The 20,815-nt window shown below is 37.7% G+C and overlaps 1 protein-coding gene across 1 annotated transcript in view; it reads right to left on the bottom strand.

Annotated features, from left to right (window-relative positions):
- Positions 1–4,699: 4,699 nt before the first annotated feature.
- Positions 4,700–20,815, bottom strand: part of RGS5 (regulator of G protein signaling 5) — a 1,393,040-nt gene continuing 1,376,924 nt past the window's right edge. The window contains exon 5 of the mRNA XM_044085956.1: positions 4,700–8,150. Coding sequence (XP_043941891.1) covers positions 7,989–8,150 — 162 coding nt within the window. The 3' untranslated portion in view covers positions 4,700–7,988. The remainder of the gene's footprint in view (positions 8,151–20,815) is intronic.

The following is a 20,815-nucleotide window of genomic DNA, read 5'->3' as shown; positions in this document are numbered from 1 at the left end:
ATGGCACTAAATATACAGAACCAACTGATATTGCCAACATCCTAGCAGATAGGTTCAGTGCTAACTTTACCCCCCTCTCACCCCCTAGAGGGCCCATCTCTATACCGGAAGAATGCAAAGTTCCTATAATCACGGCTGCACAGGTAAAAAACACACTCTCCAAAGCCAAGAACACAGCATCCATGGGACCTGACAATATCCCAGGCTGCGTTCTACACGAGCTACAGAATGAACTGGCACCTTACCTAAGTACCATGTTCAATCATAGCCTCACCTCAGGCTTTGTACCCACTGAATGGAGCACCACGACAGTTATTCCACTCCACAAAGGGGGAGCCACGACGGACCCCGGGAACTACCGCCCCATTAGCCTGATGAGCCTGGTCTGCAAGGCCATGGAACGTATCATCATGGAACTCATAAACAAAGACATTGGTAATCTCCAAACTCTGGACCCTACTCAGTTTGGATTTGTAAAAGGCAGATCATGTCTCCTAAACCTGATTGACTTCTTTGAAGCAGTCACCAAAGCCATAGATGATGGTAAAATGGTTCACACAGCTTATCTAGATCTCACCAAGGCTTTTGACACCATCCCCCACTCTGGAATTATAGATAAGCTCACTAAACTAGGTATAAATCCCTATGTCATAAGATGGGTTGCCAACTGGCTCACGGACAGAACCCACACTGTGAAAGTAGCGGATTCCAAATCCGACATCAGACTAGTGACAAGTGGAGTACCACAGGGTTCAGTCCTGGGTCCTCTCCTGTTTGGTATCTACTTCTCTGAAGTGCAGGCCAACACAGAAGGTCTTTGGCTAACAAAGTTTGCAGATGACTGCAAACTAGGAGCCATAACCGAAACTCCTAACGATGTGGACAAACTACAAAAGGGCCTCACTGAGACAGATACCTGGTGTCAAAGCCATGGCCTGAAGCTCAATGCCAAAAAGTGTATTGTCATTCCCTTTGATAAAAACTCTGTACCCATGAACTACCACATAGCTGGTAGTCTACTTAATGCTGAAAATGTGATAAGAGACCTTGGGACACAGGTGGACAGTAGTCTCTCCTTTGATAATCACATTGCCACAGTGGTCAGGAAATCCTTCTACATGGCTCATCTCATCACAAAAGGATTCTCATCCAGAAAAAAGAGGTCATTGTTCCCCTCTACTCATCAGTCATTAGACTCATTATAGAGTACAATGCCCCTTTTGGTATGTACCTCACAAGACATCTACAACAACTGGAAAGACCACAGAAATACCTCACAAAGAGGATTACTGGCCTCAAACAGATGCCCTATGCAGACCGTCTCAAAAAACTACAGCTTTACTCCATCGCATATCGCCTACTCAGGGGCGATCTCTGCCTAACATACAAAGCTATGTCAAACCCAGAGCTGTTGGACATGCTCCACTTAAAGAAATCCCAATCCCTCCGAGCTACATGCTCTAGGGACCTTAACCTTGTCACCACAATAAACAGAACATGATGGAGGGATAGATTCCTGCCCCAGAGACTTCCCATACTCTGGAACAGACTATCTATCTATGTAAAACAGAGCTCCTCATTAGCACTCTTCAAGAAAAATCTTGATGATTGGATGGGAAATGGGAAATTCACCCCGGGGATCACTCCTGTGGCTCTGCTCGACAGGGGCATAGGAAAATAATTTTCTTGGGTGGCGAAAGCCAAGGTACATTTTTTGGCTAGGCTTGTATGGGCCCTAGGGCTGATAGCCTAGTACCTACCTATGAACTAGGGAGGGTCGGGAATGAGATCCTATGATCTGTCTGCTGAACTTTGATGGAGTGAGAGAGTTAACAAAGTCCTTCCACAGAAGTACTGCATGAGGGAAGGTCATGTACATACGTTCAGTGTACAGGGCCTCAGAGGCACTGCAGGCAACTACAAATGTGCAGATACATACACATGCAAGCAGCTTGGTCAACCAGCTATTGCATGCCTGCTGGCCAAAAGGGGAAGCCTGCTGGGATTATATGAAAAAATCCTAACCTAACACAGGAGAACAGCTGCTATCATCAGCTCTCATCATTCCCTCCTGGTGTCGTAAAACAGGTGGTGAGGATATGGACATGATTAGATGTTCAATAAGTGGAGGGTGGATGGGGACTAAAAAGAAGATTAAAATAGTAATCTTTGGCTGAGATGAAGATATTTGTTCATTCAGTTTTATCTTCTGCCACTGTGAGCTTAACCAAAAGAAGTGGAATGGAAGGGATTTTTTTACCTCACTCAGCTGACTATCAATTGCCACTAGCTCCTCTCCTTATTTACCAGGTTGTCCTTCCCTTGATTCTACCTGACGTCCATCCAGAGCTGGGAAGGAGATGAAAAACTCTGTAGTGATATCATACTGCAGGTGGGGATTGTTTTCTATATATGCCCTAGACTCCCATAGCCCTCTTATTCTTCTTTATCAACCATGAGGTCTACCCAAATGCACACCTTGCCCATCAGGTTGGGCACACACATCCTTCTCTGTCAGCCCCTCAGATGCCTGAGCTATTAATGGAACTTGGGATCTTTGGGCAGTAGTCAGGCCTTTATCCATCCAATGGCACTGGCAGAATGGAAAGCAAGCACGTGGATGATTAGAACGGCTAAGTAAGTTAGTAAGGTGTGCCATTTCCATGTACAGGTGAGTGAGTAAATATGTAAATGAGTTGTGTCAATTCCATAAGAAGAATAATGAAGGCGCCACGTGTGGAAAATTCCACGTAACTACAAAAACTGGATGACCACTTATTCAACAGCACATATATTAATATACAGATCTTGACAATCCCTTACATTTAATCAATTATATGAGATTTTCACTTCTGGCATGATTTACAGATCTAACAATCCCTGTTTTATAAATATAGTCTGTGCCTAAATACTATGAATCTATATAGACAATTTGTTTACTTGTTCTTTTTATTTCAGATTCAGTTTTGGTGTGTTTCTAATAATACATTACTAATGTTGCTGTTGTCATCTGGAAATCATGAATTATTCCACTATTTAAAATTTGCTGCTCCATGCTGATGAGTGTTTGTCAATTATTTTCTTAACTTTAAAGATTGAAAATTGGTTAAGTAAATACTTGTAAGAAATATCAGCAAGCTTTCCCACTTTCCCACTTTGAAAGTTTCATTAAAAGGAATGTAATTCTCAAATATTGAAATGGATGACTGTGTCTGAATTCATGAGGAATGGGAGATGTGGCAGCCCTGCAATGTGTGTCAATCAAACGAGAACAGCTTGGGGAGGAGGTGGAACAAACTTGGAGTGGGGTTAGGAGGGCAGTGGCCAGTTATAACAATGTTGGATCACTGTTTTTTTTTTATGTTAAGCCTATCATCCCACACTATACTAATGAAACAAAACACAATTCTTAAAAATAATTTGTATGATTTTGTCTCATGAGCATAGTTTTCCTGTCTTGTAGATGTCTGGAACAGTTCAGTAGGGTCAGGCAATCATGAAATAGGGCACCCAAACTGCTTAGTTACCTATTGTATAGAGAACTCAGACTTGTTGGGGTATAATTGCTGGCCGAGAAGGCGCATGCAGGCAAGGGCCTTTATTTGCTCAAATTTGGGTGATAGAATTGCTAGAGGGTTGTCCTGATGACAGCATAACAGATGCATTGGATTTAGCACTCCTAATGATGAAAGTGGTGGTAGGGGACACTGGTTGCTATCAGGGTGTGGAAAGGAGGATATGATGAGGATGTCTAGGGATAGGAATGGGGAAACAACTGCTGATGAGAGAGAGAACAGGATAGGAGATGTTTAAGTCATTGACAGGCAACACTGACAAGAGTGGTGAGTGTGCAGACAGGGACTGAGATTAACAGTAGGATGTATTGGACAACTATGGGTGCCAGTGGATGCCATCTTGATGAGGATGTTCTGTTTACTTTTAGGCTGGGTGGGTCAAAGACAGAGCAGACTAATTAGAATGTGGGAAGCTGATGATTGCAGCCCACATTTGAACAGAGTGAGGGTTATGATGGCTGTTATATGTTGCTGGTGTATGTACGGGGATAAAGGGCATCTGCAACCGAAGTCAGGCTGTGGGCACTGTTGTGGGGGGGGGGGGTATGCATGCTGTTTTTTTTATGTTACTTGCCCAGATCCCCTTACAACAACTGGGTCTATGAATTACATACCACCTTTTGTTGCATGCACTAAAATTTATCTGTGTAACATTAGAGTAGTAGCCGCCAACTTGCATATAGTTTGGCATAAAGAAATCTCTTTTAGCTGGGATCCTCTAGGGTATCTCTAATACCTGCTGCAGGAATAAAAAAGTAATCAGGTTGAACGATAAGGGGTTCATAAATACCAGCCTTAGTTTATACCCGTCAACACAGTTTATAGGCATGCTTATGTGATGTTGTCAGGTAGCAACATATCTCATTAAAGCAGTTGAATAATACATAAATGTGTACTTGTAATTCAAGCAGCTCAAAATCTTCTAGGTGAAAGGCAGACATTTATGAACACCATGAATCCTAACAGTCAACTCAAATGACTGGGAGGATTCTAGTCAACTCAAGTGACTTGCAACACACCGTCTTTGTTGTGATTAATGATAGTATTCCTATACAAGAAGCTAGATACAGAGCATTGGTTATAGCATGCTTAAATCCATGTGGAATAATTATTTTAAGTAGTCTTTAGAATAGCTGTTTATATAAAAACAAAGCAGTAGCACTTTCTGTGCTAAACCAAGCATCCACTTTTGCATATCAATGGACAATCTTTCAACCCTGGAATGCAGTTCCTTGGGTTTTCTAGATAATTAAAGACCCATAGTCTGACAAAAACATCTGGAGATTGAACACAGTGCTTCACAGTTTCCTGTTTCTATACCATTTAAACAGTTATGTGGTTATAAAGTATTTATAAAAACATTGCAGAAAATAGATGCTCATTTTTAGAAGCATGCCATGCCATGCAGTTTTATGTGAAAAGCAAACAAGAAGGCACACATTACAAAGGAATAACATTTAACAGTTGCCATTTAACAATCATCTTACAATGTTTTGACTGTGCTGAGGCAAGTAAATGTATTCTAAATAGTTGGGTAGTCATTGCTGTGAAAACTGAAAGTACAAAGTGTACATTTGCAATTCAACACTACAAACAACTAAGTATAACTTAAAAAAAACACTGCAGTATTAGTTCCAAATGTTGAAATATGTATTTGTGGATACTCCGCAGGTCAATATAACTATAAACAGTCATGATTTTCTAATGTATGATGTTTAGGTATGCATTTTACTTAGCTTCACATGCATACAGTGAGCAAATTTTACGTCTATTTTATATTGCAGTTTATTCTGAAATATATACTTGGTCTAGTTATGATTGAAATTGGTTTTAATTAGCTAATTAATTTGGTCAGAGTAAAGCTTTAGTAATTCAATACACATCTGGGAAAACTATGAGACAGTTCACACGAGGTTTGGATAAAACAACAAATAACGTTTCCTTTTTGCCAAGGGCTATCTTGCACTAATAATTTTGATTAAAAATGAAATAAGAGGAGTATGTCTGCAGAGTGCAGATTTAAGTAATTTTATGGTATACAGGCTACAAAATGTCTTCTTTTCCTGTGGGGTCAAAGATAAGGGAATATCCTCTTTTAATGGGACATTTTGTAAAGACTGCTTGGATAGTTGAAATTTAGTCAAACACTGAGAAATAGCTTCCGAATTTTTACCCTGGGTGAAGGGGGGGGGGGCAAATTCTGCCCCCCATAAAGGGAGCTAAGTCCCTCTCTACCCACTTTCTCAATATAATTTGCGGCACCTTCAGACAGATTATTGTTATTCATCTGGGGCTTGATACAACATGCAATTACTCTTGTAATGTCTGCACTTTAAATTCTCATGTAAGCAGTAAAGAACAAAAAAAATACCCAAGATGTCGCTGTTTACCTTATTTGTTTTTAAATGCCATTAAAATGACTTTAGTTACAAACTAGTAAAGAGGCCTTACTTTGATTATCTCTTACTTTTGTTCATTACACAGGGACGATTAAGTGATCAGTAGAATTGGGTTCCATATTCTTTTTCTGCATATTTTTCTTTTACTTCCAAGATGAAGGAATGATAATTAATATGCCTGAGAGAGAATGGCTGAATTTTTGTTCTTAACTGCTCAGTGAAAAGACGAGTTTACACATTGTGAAATTATCTAATTTATCGAACATCTTAATGTGTGATTTTTTGCAGCTTAAAAAAGAAATAATGTTCAGAAAGTAATATTCGATTATATTCCTAAGGAGTGAAATTTATATAGTCTGTCAAGTCTGAGTGCATTCTCATGCCATAAGTTATGCATAACATTAATTTGAAAAATATGTGGGCCGAAAGAGTGACTTAAAAATAATTTAAATATTTCTTTACAGAAATCAAGAAATTGTTAACAGCAGTTTCTCTACTGGTGGTTGAGATGTGTGTGTGTGTGTGTGTGTGTGTGTGTGTGTGTGTGTGTGTGTGTGTGTGTGTGTGTGTGTGTGTGTGTGAGTGTGTGTGTGCATGAGACTATATATCCTGTGAGAAAAAACATGGAGCAATGCACTTCAAATATGTCTCATCAAAAACTTAGAAATGCTTCCTACTCAGAACATATTCATCTAGTACATTCTTATAACTGGACTTATATTTTGACAGAGATACATTTAATGTCCAGCTGTTCCAAAACTTCACCAAAATGTGCATAAAGCACCCAACCCTCAGTTTGGGTAATACTCGACAGAGAGAGTGTAGACCCTAGTTTAGAAAATACTTATATTCCATGGGATTTAAGTATTTTGTGGTCACCCACTGTATGTCACATTAACATTAAATAACTATACTCTTTCTTTACTCTACAGACAGCATGTTGAAATTAATTTAATGTTCAAATTATGTTATTTTTCTGACTCTTTTATCTTTTTAATGAATTATTTAAAAAACATAATTTGTATTGATATAATTTTAGAGTACCCATATAAGCTGTAAAAAAACATCCACATACTCTGGTTGGTTTTGTTTAACTATGGAGGATGAAGACTGAACTCTCAAGAATCATTTACTTGACATTTAACTCAACAGGGATCAGAGCTCCCCCATAGGAAATCCCTGTTAGCCAATTGGGCTATCAGAGCCCCCCATAGGAAATCCCTGTCAGCGAGTTGTGCCATCAGAGGTCCCCATAGGAAATCCCTGTCAGTGAGTTGTGCTATTAGAGCCCTCCATAGAAAATCCATGTCAGTGAGTTGTGCTACCAGAGCCCCCCCATAGGAAATCCCTGTCAACCAGTTGTGCCAGCAGTGATGCCCTTTTTGAGGGTAATTTCTCCCTTCTTTGAGTTGTTGCGAACATAGAGTTGGTAAACAAATACAAATGTCTGGGGGTATGGAGAGGCTTCCCACTCCCATATCAAGGGGTATAGGGGGGCTTGCCCCCTTCAAAAAACACATAAAAAGTGTATGTTTGGCCAGTTTTATCAGGGAATCCAGTGTGGGGATTATGATCCCTGGTGAGTTGAGGAAATGTTGTTTAACAAAGAAGGTATAAAAAACTCCCGTTTTTGTGGACTGCATTGTAGATGGTTTATATGTAAACCATACAGCCCTGGCTTTAACTAACTAAACAGCAGATTATATAGGAATTCAATATTTCCATCTTGTTACAGATTACTGTAATTCAAACTTAATAACACATTAGGGTCTGTGGCATTTCTACAGATAACATGGGAGACTGAAGTGCTCTTGTAGTTGTATAAATGGGTTGGAACAAGCTACATTTAAGTAAGTGCATGAAATTATATTTTATTTTTCACGATGCATAAAAATCTATATAACAGATTATTTGGTGATAATGTGGCTTGTGGAGTACAGGAAGCAGAACTGTCATTCTTTCAAGGTGTGGTATAGTGAATTCCAGGATGCCTCAGCACAGTCGAATCACATCGCTACTTCAGCATTTCTTGGTATAGATCTGAACGCAAAAATCTTGGCAAAGAATCCTTTTCCATCAGTGCATAAATTTTCTTCTGGGCCATATCAAAGCTGGTTGCAGAAGGTTCCACAAGATTCTTCAGTGTCACCTCTTTAGTAAAATGATCAATATTCACCTATAAGAGAAAGTTTAAAACATTAGTAGACTTACAGATAATGTAAGAATTGCGTAAACTAAGTCACTTTTTTGAATTTGCTTTATGTAACTCTACCTTACCATAAATCATTATAGTTCATGTTTCAAGTAGCCTGGTTAAGGTTTAAGAAAGTTATTTCTGCATGAAATCAAACAAGCCGTATAGGTTCATAAAATGGAAATGCTATAACTGAAGAAATAATAAAAACATTCCTTTGTGGCTGTTTCCAAGGCAACCAAGCTATTAAATAAGTCCAGATCCATGAGTGTTGTACTAATCAGGTAGCAACAATGTAGACTAATGACAGAAGGGTCTGTGTAGTTAGACTTGCATAAAAACTTATTTTAGGAGGATTTTTGTTTTCACTGAAAATCTTATTATCCCTTTTAAAGTCATAAGCAAATAATAATTATTTAATTTATGTCTCCAGCTAACTTAAAACCAGTAATAGGATTAATGTCTGCCATGCCTGTTTTCAAAATGCTTTAGGAGTCTTTTCTTTATCACACAAAATACATTTTCCATATAGCCGCATACACCACCAGAATTTCATTTAATTCTTTATTGTTTTATAATAAGAAGAAACATATATACAAAGTACAGTTCTTATAAAGTTTGTGATGCGTACTTTGCAAAAGAAAAAATTAGAAGTGCAATTAACATATATATATTAGTTTGATTACTGAATTTAAAAGTACAGATAATGCCTTGAGCATGCATTTTATATAATTTGCAGTATTTAAAGGCTTTAGTTTTCAGGTACTGTTAATGTTTTGCTAAAAATGACAGAATGTTGTTAGCAAGTCCTGTTAAATGCATACCACCTCCCTGGCCCTAGTGAGGAATTGTCAGTTAAACCACTGCTCAAGCAGAAGTCATTTAATCATTGAATTCAATCAGAACTGCATAAAAAGAGTTTGGATTTCAAGGAGACATCTTTACCTGATGAAGCGAGTACAAGATGGTGAATGAAAGTGCTCATTTTTGCTATTTAATAAAGGAATATGATTTTAGTGACACTTTTATTCATTTTTTTGTGCATGGAGCGCCATGATTACACTCAAAAAATGGCTAAATTACATCTTTGTTCAGCACTACTTAAGGATAAACGTGACCATAACAATTGTTAAGTATCCTGTATGCACGGTTAACATTGAATCAGCACTAAAGCATGCAGAGCTGACTAGTAAACAGCAGCAGCAGGACATGAAACAGCTTTGTTTCAACACCTGTTTCTTCTTGATGTCTGCTAAAGTGCACACAGCATTTTGAATTAAACTGCTTCCCTTATACAGGGAATGTGTAAGGACATCAACCATTGCCCCACTGCTTTACCAGCCTTCAAACCAATCATGGCACATTACTTTTTTATCTTACTCTTCACTAGCTAATAGTTTGTGGAGCACATAAATCTGCATGCACTACAAAGAATTATGATCAGATCTTAGAGCGTAGTGAACTATTATGTGTTGTACATTTTTCCAGGGGGCGGTGTCCACCATGACCCCTGCTATATCTGTCTGTCTAGCTATCTATCTATCTACCTATCTATCTGTATTTCCACAACCCATGCTAATTATCTGTCTCTCTCTCTCTCTCTCTATATATATATATATATATAATATGTATGTGTGTGTGTGTGTGTGTGTGTGTGTGTGTGTGTATGTGTGTGTGTGTGTATGTGTGTACATGCCAACTCCAAAATTGCATCACAGTGGAGAAAGCAGCAACAGCCCAATCCCTGCATTGCCACAGTCACACACAGTACATGTTCTGGGGTATATATATATATATATATATATATATATATATATATATATATATGGGTCCCCTTCAGTCGATCGACTGTTTACAAGTTCGAACCACATATGGCTGAGACCATATGTTCGAACTTGTAAAAGTTCGATTGGATTGAATGGGGATCTCTGTACACAGTGGAAAGGGAAGATTTCCCATTTCCACAATGTAGTGCCATGTCGGAGGTAGGTATATTTAAGTAAGGGGGATGTGGGGGGTGCAGAGGGTTATTGCCCCCCCCCCCTGCTATAGACATTTAGTTTTGTGTTTTTTTGTTTTATGTGTTTTTATTTCAGTGTTCGAACTTTTACGAGTTTGAACATATGGTCTCAGCCATACGTAGTTCGAACTTTTAAAAGTTCGATCTACTAACGTAGATCCATATATATATATATATATATATATATATATATATATATATATATGGATCTATGTTGATCCATGGAAAGTGCGTTTCATCGAAACATACAACATCAAACTCACTTTCACGAAAGTGCATTTTAACATGCCAAAAAATTAAACAAATAAAACAGTATGCACATTTATGCAGGGGGCAAGCCCCCTGCACCCCGCCATGTGGGGGGCTGTGCCTCCCACCCCCCTACTTTAATATTCTCACTCCGAGATCGCACTACAGTAGGGAAAAGGGAATGTTCCTTTATCCCCACTGTACCGCGATCTAAGCAACAGTTTGCTTAGTTGTACAATCAACAGTACATGTTGATGTACAACTAAATCTACATGCAAACAAATGTTTGCTTAGTTACCTTTCAGCCAAAGTGCATTTTCGATAAAATGCACTTTTGCAAAAGTGAGTTCGATGATGTAGGTTTCGATGAAATGTACTTTCGATAATAAGACTAGGACCTATATATATATATATATATATATATATATATATATATATATATATATATATAGATCTACTTTGTTTCGTCAAAAACACAAAAACACATTTGGAGGGTGTGCTGGGCATAGCCCCCCACCTATATTAAATGTTTTAAATCATACACATATATACTTTTAAGTTAAATAAATAACTCTTTCCAGAAGACAACTTATAACCAAACTATATGCTCCCCCCACACTCCCCTTACTTAATATTCCAACTCCAGGGTTGCACTACAGTGGGGAAAAGGCCATGTATAATTTTTGACAAAATGAGTTTCAGTGAAATGAGTTTTTGATGAAGTGAGCTCAGTGAAGTGTGCTGGGGAAAATGACTTTCGACCAAATGTGTTTTCGACGAAAAGAAGTAGATTCATATATATATATATATATATATATATATATATATATCTAGTAGCACTTAATTTGGTCACATTTTTTTTAATCAGTGCGTTGTCTTGAACACATCGCAAAACATAGAGATCACAGCTGGTCAATGTACACTATAGTCAGGTACGATTACTCTGACTACAGCATGCTTTTGATGGATTTCTTTGATTGAGGTCGTGTTGGTATATATATATATATATATATATATATATAAGTATGTGGGTGTGGAGGTGAAGCCACTCCATGTAAAGTATATGGTGTATTTGTGTGGGGTTGAAATGTTTTGTGTGTGTGTGTGTGTGTGTGTGTGTGTGTGTGTGTGTGTGTGTGTGTGTGTGAGCATGAGTGGTAATTTTGAAATGGTAGTATAGGAATTGTTTGGTACATTTTTGCAATCCATGTATGATTGGGTAGTTTTGTAATATATGTTGTGTGCATGCTTGTTTGATGTAGTATGCTTCAGTGTTTAAGGTTCTCCTTGTACTGTGTGTGGTGAATGCACTGTTTATGTACTATATGTTCAATCTATTTAAATATAACCACAGAGACAGAGGGAACGAGAGACATGCAGAGAGGGAAAGGAAAGTCCAAAAGATCAATGCAAGGTCTGAAAATAGGTACATGGATGAAATATCAGATAACAAATCCAGAAGAAGTAATCCAGCATGCAGAACTGTAAAAATAAGAATCCAATATTTATTCTGACTTCTCCTAGACCAAAACATAAACAAGGTTTCACAGTAGCACCTTCATCGTTCATCTACTATGCATTGTTCTAACTTCCTTTATATACCAGTGTTATATCATGTCATATAAGGTAAAAATAAAAAAAAAACATTTCATTAAACACAGTTTACAGCTGAATTTTTCATGGGATGAAAAGCTAGCTAGATCTCCATGGAGGAGACTGTAAGAGACTGAGTACAGAGAAAGGGCTGCCAGTCTCTTCCAATAACTAAGATTTTTGAGGCCACTGATCTTTTTAGTTATGAATCTCTGAGGTCTCTCAAGTTGTGAAATATGTTTAGTGACAAAAGTTGTATAATATTCAATAATGGGTCTGATAAGATATGAGTAAAGAGGAATTAAGACCTCTTTGGGTCTAGTGGTGATGCCTTTAGAAATTAGAAGGGCCAGATTAAGGGCTTTCAGAACTACTGTGCAGCCATGATTGATGAATGCTAGGGAATTACCAACAAGAGTGCCCAGATTCCTTACAAGAGTGTCTGATTGGAGAGCAGCATCTTCTATATGGTAAGTGAAACAGTTTTGTTTACCTCAAATTGTGCTACACTTTTTTTACATTTAATTTGAGACCATTGTCTTTGCACCAATTGCTAACATGATCTAAGCTATACTGGAGCAATTGTGAGTCAGCTGAAGATTGAATAATAGCATCCAGTTTACAGTCATCTGCAAACTTAGTTAACCATGGGCCAAAAGTGCTGGTCTGAATGATGAAGAAATATATGCCAAGTAGGACAGGGGACAAAACGGAACCATGTGGAACACCATTGGTAACTGTTTTGTTTTCAGAAGTGGCACCTGCTTCTCTAACCACGTGGGCTCTGTAAGACAAACAGTTAGCTACCCATTGCACAATATAAGGATTTATATTCAGATTTACAAGTATATCAACAATGCTTGCATGGGTGATGATGTCAAACACCTTGGCCAGATCTAGACTTTGTATGTACTGCATAACCACTGTTCACAGCTTCACTTACTTTTTCAAAGAAATTAATAAGGTTAAAGAGGAAGGATCTTCCTTTGATAAAGCTAAATTATGAGGGTCCAGGGTTGAGAGATTCTCAATGTCCAGATTGATGAAATCTGAGATTATGTGCTTCAGAGCTTTACATATGAGGCTAGTGAGACTAAAGGGTCTGTAGTTACCAAGGTCCATGGTTGGGACACCCTGGTGTAATGGCATTGCAATATCTGTTTTTCAGGCATCAGGAATGTAACCAGTGGAGAGGCTTAGATTAAGGAATTTAAGTAGGGGTTCAGAAAGGACATATTTGGCACTGATAATCAGGCATCTTGCTATGTTGTCAGGGCCCATGGATGTAGTAAGCTTAGTTTTTGATAGGGCTGAGAGAACTTGTTACATATTAATTAAAGGGGGTAGATGGGACTACGGAGCCTGTTTGAACTGAATTTGAACTGAATGTATTAGCTAGGATATTAAATATTTCCTTTGGGTCAGAGAGTATAGTAGTATTCCGAACTAGCTATGAACACTGTTGGGTATTAGTTTCTTGATATACTTAAAGACTTGCAGTTATTTTTCTTTTTAGTGGCTATTGTAAATTTATACTCACCTTTTCGATTCCTAATGGATCCCTTAAGCTCTTTGTTATTTTGCTTAAGTTGCTTGAGTGTGCTCTTTGTAGAATGATACTTCTTACAAAGATTAAGCAGTTTCATTCTCCTGTTATATAATTTATGTATATGAGGATTCAACAACAGAGGTTTGTTTTTAAATTTCTCATTACATCTGTTGTGGACAGGGATTGCCTCATCAATACAACTATTTATGTGTGAGTAGAAGTCAGAGGCACAAGTAGCAGCTTTAGCAAAAGGATTCATCAGAGGAAGATTACAGCAGAATTTATTTAGGTCATCAAGTAACTGAAGATGGTTTGTTTTTGAGAAGCCCCTAAACACAGAGCTAATTGCAGGTTTAAAGGAAAAAGTCACTAAATTATAGTCTGATTCAACAACACATGATACACACAGCTTTGCAAGAAGAGGCCATATTTGTGAGGACTAGATCCTGGATACTCTGGCTCCTAGTAGGATGGTTAACTATTTCTGAAAGAGAGTTTGCATTTATAATGTCAAGGAAGGGCTGGGCATGCCAACCATTGACAAAGTAGGTCAGCTAGTTTATTTTTGGATAGTTTAAGTTACCCAGCAAAAAGCTTGTGGTTTTAATGGAAACTTCAGCCAATGTGTTAAGATAGCTATTGTGCTCAGAAGGGAACAGATATGGCATTCTACAGCGAGCTATGACATGGTAATTAGTATTGTTTAGGATGACATGGACTTCTAGGCATTCACATGTAGTGTCCCACGGAATCTGTCATGAAGGATTGATACTCCTCCATAACTGACAGTGGGTCTGAAGATTTGATAGGCATTATACCTAGCACTAGAGAGAGTGCTTTCATTGTTCTGAAACCCTGTTTCTGTAACTATACATCTATGAATATGTTCTAGCTGCAGGACGAAAACAGCATGTTTGAGCATTGCTTTACACATACTACAAACCTCAATTATGGCAGTAGAACAAAAGGCAATAAAAGAAAGTCATATGGAACAAAGGATCATTTGTTGTTAAACAAAGTTATAGTGGAGAACTGTAAGAAGGGAAAGAATCCAAGTATGGCATGGATTGACTACAAAAAAAAACATTTGATAGTATCCCACATTCATGGATAAAAGAGTACTTAAAAATGTATAAGATACACCCTACACTGATTGGCTACATTAAAGTAACCATGAAACAGTGGCAGACCACTTTGCAATTAAGCCATGATAAAGGACAGATTATTATCCCAGGGATAAAAATCCAAAGGGGGATATTCCAGGGTGACTCTCTTTCACCGTTGCTATTCTGCCTTGCCATTAATCCATTAAGCTGTTTACTTAGCAGCTTTGGCCATGGCTACAATTCGGCTTCTAGAAAACAACAAAGTCTAATGACTTCTCATCTTCTCTTTGTCGATGATTTAAAACTGCATAGCTCATCAGATGAGGAACTGAAATCACAGCTGCAGGTTGTCAAAACTTTTTCAGATGATATTGGAATGTCATTTGGTCTCGATAAATGTGCAATAACAGCCTTTAAAAAAGGAAAACTGAAGCACCAGGAAAACATCAGTTTGGGGCAAGAAAGTGATATAAAAGAACTTGAGCTAGAGGGAGTGTACAAATACTTGGCAATTGATGAAGGATCAGCAATAAAACATGAACAAATGCGAATAAAGCTCAGTAAGGAGTACTTTAGAAGACTTAAATTAATCCTGAAAACAGCACTGACATCTAGGAACAAGATCCAAGCCATAAATCAATTTGCTCTTCCTGTCCTAACTTATAGTTTTGGAGTGATTGACTGGCCCCAAAAAGTGTTGGATAGATTGGATATTAAAACAGAAAGGATGCTTCATGCTCACCAAATGATTTAGAAAATCAGTGTATACCAAGATTATATATTCCCTGCTCCGAAGGAGGGATGGGCCTCCTTGAAATTAATTACATATATAGATCTGCAATTGTGGGACTCCACACATATCTGCTGACCTCACAAGATCCAAATGTAGTGAAAATTTTGAAACATGAGGAGAATAAATGTAAGATGACATCTCTGCTTAATTTAGCAGAAGCATATTGATGTCAAGCAGGAACGGAAATCAAACCAGAAGTAGATAAAAAACAGGCAGCAACTGAGTGTGCTAAAAAACAAAAGAAAGAATATAAGGTGAAGGACCAGATGAGAAGGCAAGAAATGTAGAAAAAACATAAATATAGTTGCAATTATAGAAAACTTCTGGAAGAGCCTCATGTTGATCAAGAACGAATGCAGGAATTGTTAAGGAGAGGTGAATTCATATCAAGAAATGAAAGGTTAATACTGGCAGCCCAAGATGGTGGGCTACATACATTCTGGTTTACAAAGTCCATTGAACATGTGGGAGAAACAGACATATGTAGGTTTTGTAAAACCGAATTGGACTCAGTCACACACCTTGTTATTGGTTGCGACGCACTAATGGTGGAGGGACTGTATACTGAAAGGCATAATAATGTGGCGAGACTGTTACACTGGAGATTGTGCAAATATTATGGTATCGAAGTGGCTGAAAAACACTAGAAACATCAGCCACAAAGAATTGTAGAAAACGCTGAAGTTTATATCACATGGGATCACCCAGTATCAACAGTTCAAAAGATAGATGCTAGAAAACTGGATATAGTGGCCCAAAAATAGAAGACAAAAGTAGCATTGATCATTGAAATTGCCACACCTAGTGACTACATTGTCTTGCGTACAGAGAGACACAAAGTCATAAAATACCTTGATCGACAGGCAGAAACACGACCCACGTGGAAGAAAGAGACCCAGACAGTTCTAATAGTAGTAGGAGCAACTGGTCTTATAAAAAAGAATTTACAATCATATTTAGATATGTTACCAATTCATGTATTACCATATGAATTGCAGGAGTCATTACTGGGCACATTGCGGGTGCTGCGATGAGCACTTTTGGCTAACATCAAAGAGTGAAACAATACTAATTTCATGAACTTTAATCCTACTTTGACTTAGGAATTGGGTCCATTCCCGTCATGTTATTAGAAACCCAAAAGACAAAGAGAAATTAAAAACAGCACAAACCTCTTTGCTTTTACTTCATAAAAGAAGTCAAATACTGGGATTGTCCCTTTGAAACACAGACAAAATTGGTAAATGCAAAAAATGTCTGACTCAGATAAGCAGTGCACTTTTCTACTGTTACAAGACACCATATTCTGACAGAATATGTTTCAACAGCCTGTTAAGATTTCACTCTGCAAACTACAGATTTATTATATTTATATTCAAGAGCTATGACCTCCATTTTAATTTATCACAGCAAAAGTCCTCAATAATGTGAGTTCTTTATTTCCAATGCACAATTCATTTACAGGCTGCAAACTTCCCCAGTAGAACTTTCTAGAGCAACTAACCTAATAAAATACTACTGGGTTTCCTTATGTGCAACAATACTTTTGAACTGTTTAATTGGCACTTTCCATATTGCTTAGACTTTACATTTAGACTGTAGTATAATATAGTGTAGTCAACATTCCACAGTGCACACACTCCAGAACTGCTAAACTTGTAAACATGTTATTCTAAAAAAAAAATAAAAAATAAAATAACATTTCTGGATGTGAACTTTGGATTGCCACAACGCTTTTCAAATACTCTGTATGTCAATTACTGCTTCACTTTTCCAATTACACTACTTTTACACAATTTATATTTACTAAAGGAATTTTGACGGCTTTTCCTCAAATCATGGGTAATTTGACTCTACAACACTTTATTATAGTTCATTGTATTCAGTTCTACATTTAAAATGCAGTTTGGAAAGTCAGCACAATTTTGCTATACGTGTTATTTGATTCAGCTATTTCTTGAATATGCATCACACTGAAAGATCATTTCTTCCAACAACTAGTGTCCTCGCTGTGCATATTTTGGTAAAGAACCCACCAGTATGTTCAAATTATTTTGCTAAAACATCTCATACTACTTGTCATGTTGTGACTGTTTGATATGTCATATTTTAACTTGGTTTAACATTTTCTTTTCTTTTCTGTGAGTCTACCTTCTGCTTTTGACTTTCTCTGGGTATAGCAAAAAGAAACCTCTTGTTTTGTTTATTTAATTTAGAACTCACTTCACACTGCTTTGTGAATTTCACCCACTCACAGTAACACCGAAGAAATCAACAGTTTGCAAAAAAGAGGAAAAACGAATAATTCCTCATGATATGCACACTCATAACTCTCTTTTTTATGGGGGATCAATTTACAATGGTCTGTACTTGCAGACAATGACATTATGACCATTATGTATTATATAGTTAGCTAATTAGTGTGATATTAACAATTTGAAAGACATGCATAAATGGGCGTGCCTTAGTTGAAGGTTGGACATTGAGCTGGCACCTCGGCGTTCGTGAAAATCTACTGCCAGTCATTAGCTGACTGGAGTTCCGCTGTGGCGACCCCTAACCGGGAAAAGCCGAAAGACAAACAACAACAACTCTGGTGACTCAGTCTATGATTACAGTGATCTTTGTTTACAGTGATGTTATACAGTAGAGTGCTGTCATAACATTTAGGGTTTTTCTAATAAACAAATTACATGGGTAGGGAGGGTGGCCTAATGGTTAAGGTGTTTGCTTTACAAACACAAGGTGCAGGGTTTGAGTCTCAGAAGGGATGATTGGCTAGGCTTAAAATGGCTCGCAAGGGCAGTTAGCTTAGTACTAATCTATGAATCTATGTATGAAGCTGCCATTCCACCTTAGGCACATGATTCAAAACTCAAGTTATGAAAATAACTCATAGCTCAGTTTGCTTTAAAGTGTCTCAGAAACATCCATGGTGCAGCAGTTCTAAATCAAACACAAGGTGCAGGGTTTGAGTCTCAGAAGGGATGATTGGCTAGGCTTAAAATGGCTCGCAAGGGCAGTTAGCTTAGTACTAATCTATGAATCTATGTATGAAGCTGCCATTCCACCTTAGGCACATGATTCAAAACTCAAGTTATGAAAATAACTCATAGCTCAGTTTGCTTTAAAGTGTCTCAGAAACATCCATGGTGCAGCAGTTCTAAATCAACTGCACATATTTTCCATAACTCAGAACTCACAGCATTTATCCATCATAACGCATCACCAGAGTCTCCCTTCTAGTGTGTTCCCACAGGATAGACTAACATTTCTCTTTAACAACAGTGTCCCTTCAAAGTACTGCTCTCTCTGTATCAGAGAGTCTTGCATATATCTCTCTCTCCCTTTCTCTCTTTCCTGTTTCTCTTATTCTCCCTTTTTTAAGAAGGAGTGAGGCCTCTTTCACTATAGGCAGGTGTGGATCCTCCCTCAAGAATGAAACAAAACAGTGGCTATACACATGCAACACCAGGCAGTAGGGCACAGTGTGCCACAAACATATATAGCTATAAACATATGAGGTTATTTAGTATCATTGAAATGGGTTTCATTGATTCTTGGCTTACTAAAACAGATTCAATAAAACCTGACCCATTAAAAATTATTCGTTTGGCTTTAACATGGATCCTTTTGGGGGAGGAACTCCTGTAGTCTTTGTTGAATTAGGCTCAATTAGCCATGAGCACTGAATTCTAGCCCATTCAAACCCATGGACCCATGACTCATGTATGCATGTATATAGAATCTACATGTGTGTGCATGTATATCTAGCTATATCTATATTATCTATATATGCTGTATCTATCTATTTATCTCTCTCTCTCTCTCTCTCCCTCTCTATATATATATATATATATATATATATATATGTATATAGATACAGATCTACTACTCCACAGAAATGTCAATGTGCTTTACGTTGTCAAAAACATATCAGCACTCTACAGTGCATGCTCCATGGCTAGTACATGGAAAATGCAAAGAAAAGTAAAATGTTGTATCCCCATGTGGAGGCTGCACCCCCCAACATCCCCTGCTTATATATATATATATATATATATATATATATATATATATATATAGCTGCAAAAACGTAACAAAAGGTAGATTTTTGTGTTGACTTGGAGCAGCTGTTGCTCTGAATTTCAGCACTGTAAAGGTTTAGTGCTGTGTGATTTCACTGTTCTCATCTCATCCTTTTGATTTTACGTTATATGAAAATTTGGTAAAGTGAAAAAGACCCATATATATATATATATATATATATATGTGTGTATGTGTATATGTGTGTGTGTGTATTCATTTTATATCTATAGCTATATATATATATATATATATATATATATATATATATATATATATATATATATATATATATATATATAAAATACATATACACACATGCACACACAGGGCCACAGTATCAGCTGCAACTTTCATAATTGATGTTATGTAAGGATTCCTTATATTTGATGTCTTTGCTTAAACCTAATGGCTATGACTGAATTAATCTTCTGTATCTACTGTGTGCTGCATGCAACCTTTGTCTTGATTGTCTCTAATCTTTGTTGTTAGCTGTGCTATAAGACAGACATGCAGACACACACACACACACACACACACACACACACACACACACACACACACACACACACACACACCTGAGTTCACATTGTTTTTGCTTGAGCACGGTGCAGTAACTGTGTTAAATATATTAATCTGTAGCATGTTGTGTCTGAAATAGTGCAACTGAATCCATGTTTTTTTTTATTTTAATTTCTCTGCTGTGTTTCAATATATACACTGTATTATATCTCCTGTCCTTTAAAACTGGTGAGACATACCATAGGAGGAATTAATAACGATGTTCGATATTTAATTATCTCTGTCCTGCACTGATTTATATCAAGAATTCACATCTACAAGCCCCTTGTCAGCGTTATTCTTATACAGGGTTGGAAGGCTCACTATTAATGAAGTGGCTTGAACTTGTTTAGTTTCTTGGGTATTGGACCTGACACAAGAGAGGGAGGAAGGAGGGAGGGAAGGAAGGAAGGAAGGACAGAAGGAAGGACTGAAGGGATGCTGAGGCTTTAGCCCATTACTTTTTCCTGGGGGAGGAATGGGAATGACATGCTGGTGGATGATGGCTATTAATCTGTAGCTTGAGTGCACATTGGGGATGAGTGGGTAGGTATGGGAAGCATCACCAGCTGGGGCCTCAAATGTTGTTACCACTTAGAACAGTCCTTGTTAGTCACTGAGTTTGCAGTAGTGGGGCCATTTTGTAAAAAGAGAGTGAGGTCTTTACCAGCTCCAGATTGCCTCTGAAAT

Source organism: Protopterus annectens, chromosome 10.part0 (genome assembly GCF_019279795.1).
Source record: "Protopterus annectens isolate FY-2018-M chromosome 10.part0, PAN1.0, whole genome shotgun sequence".
In the NCBI taxonomy this organism is placed as follows: domain Eukaryota; kingdom Metazoa; phylum Chordata; order Ceratodontiformes; family Protopteridae; genus Protopterus; species Protopterus annectens.
This window is presented reverse-complemented; position numbering and strand designations above follow the sequence as displayed.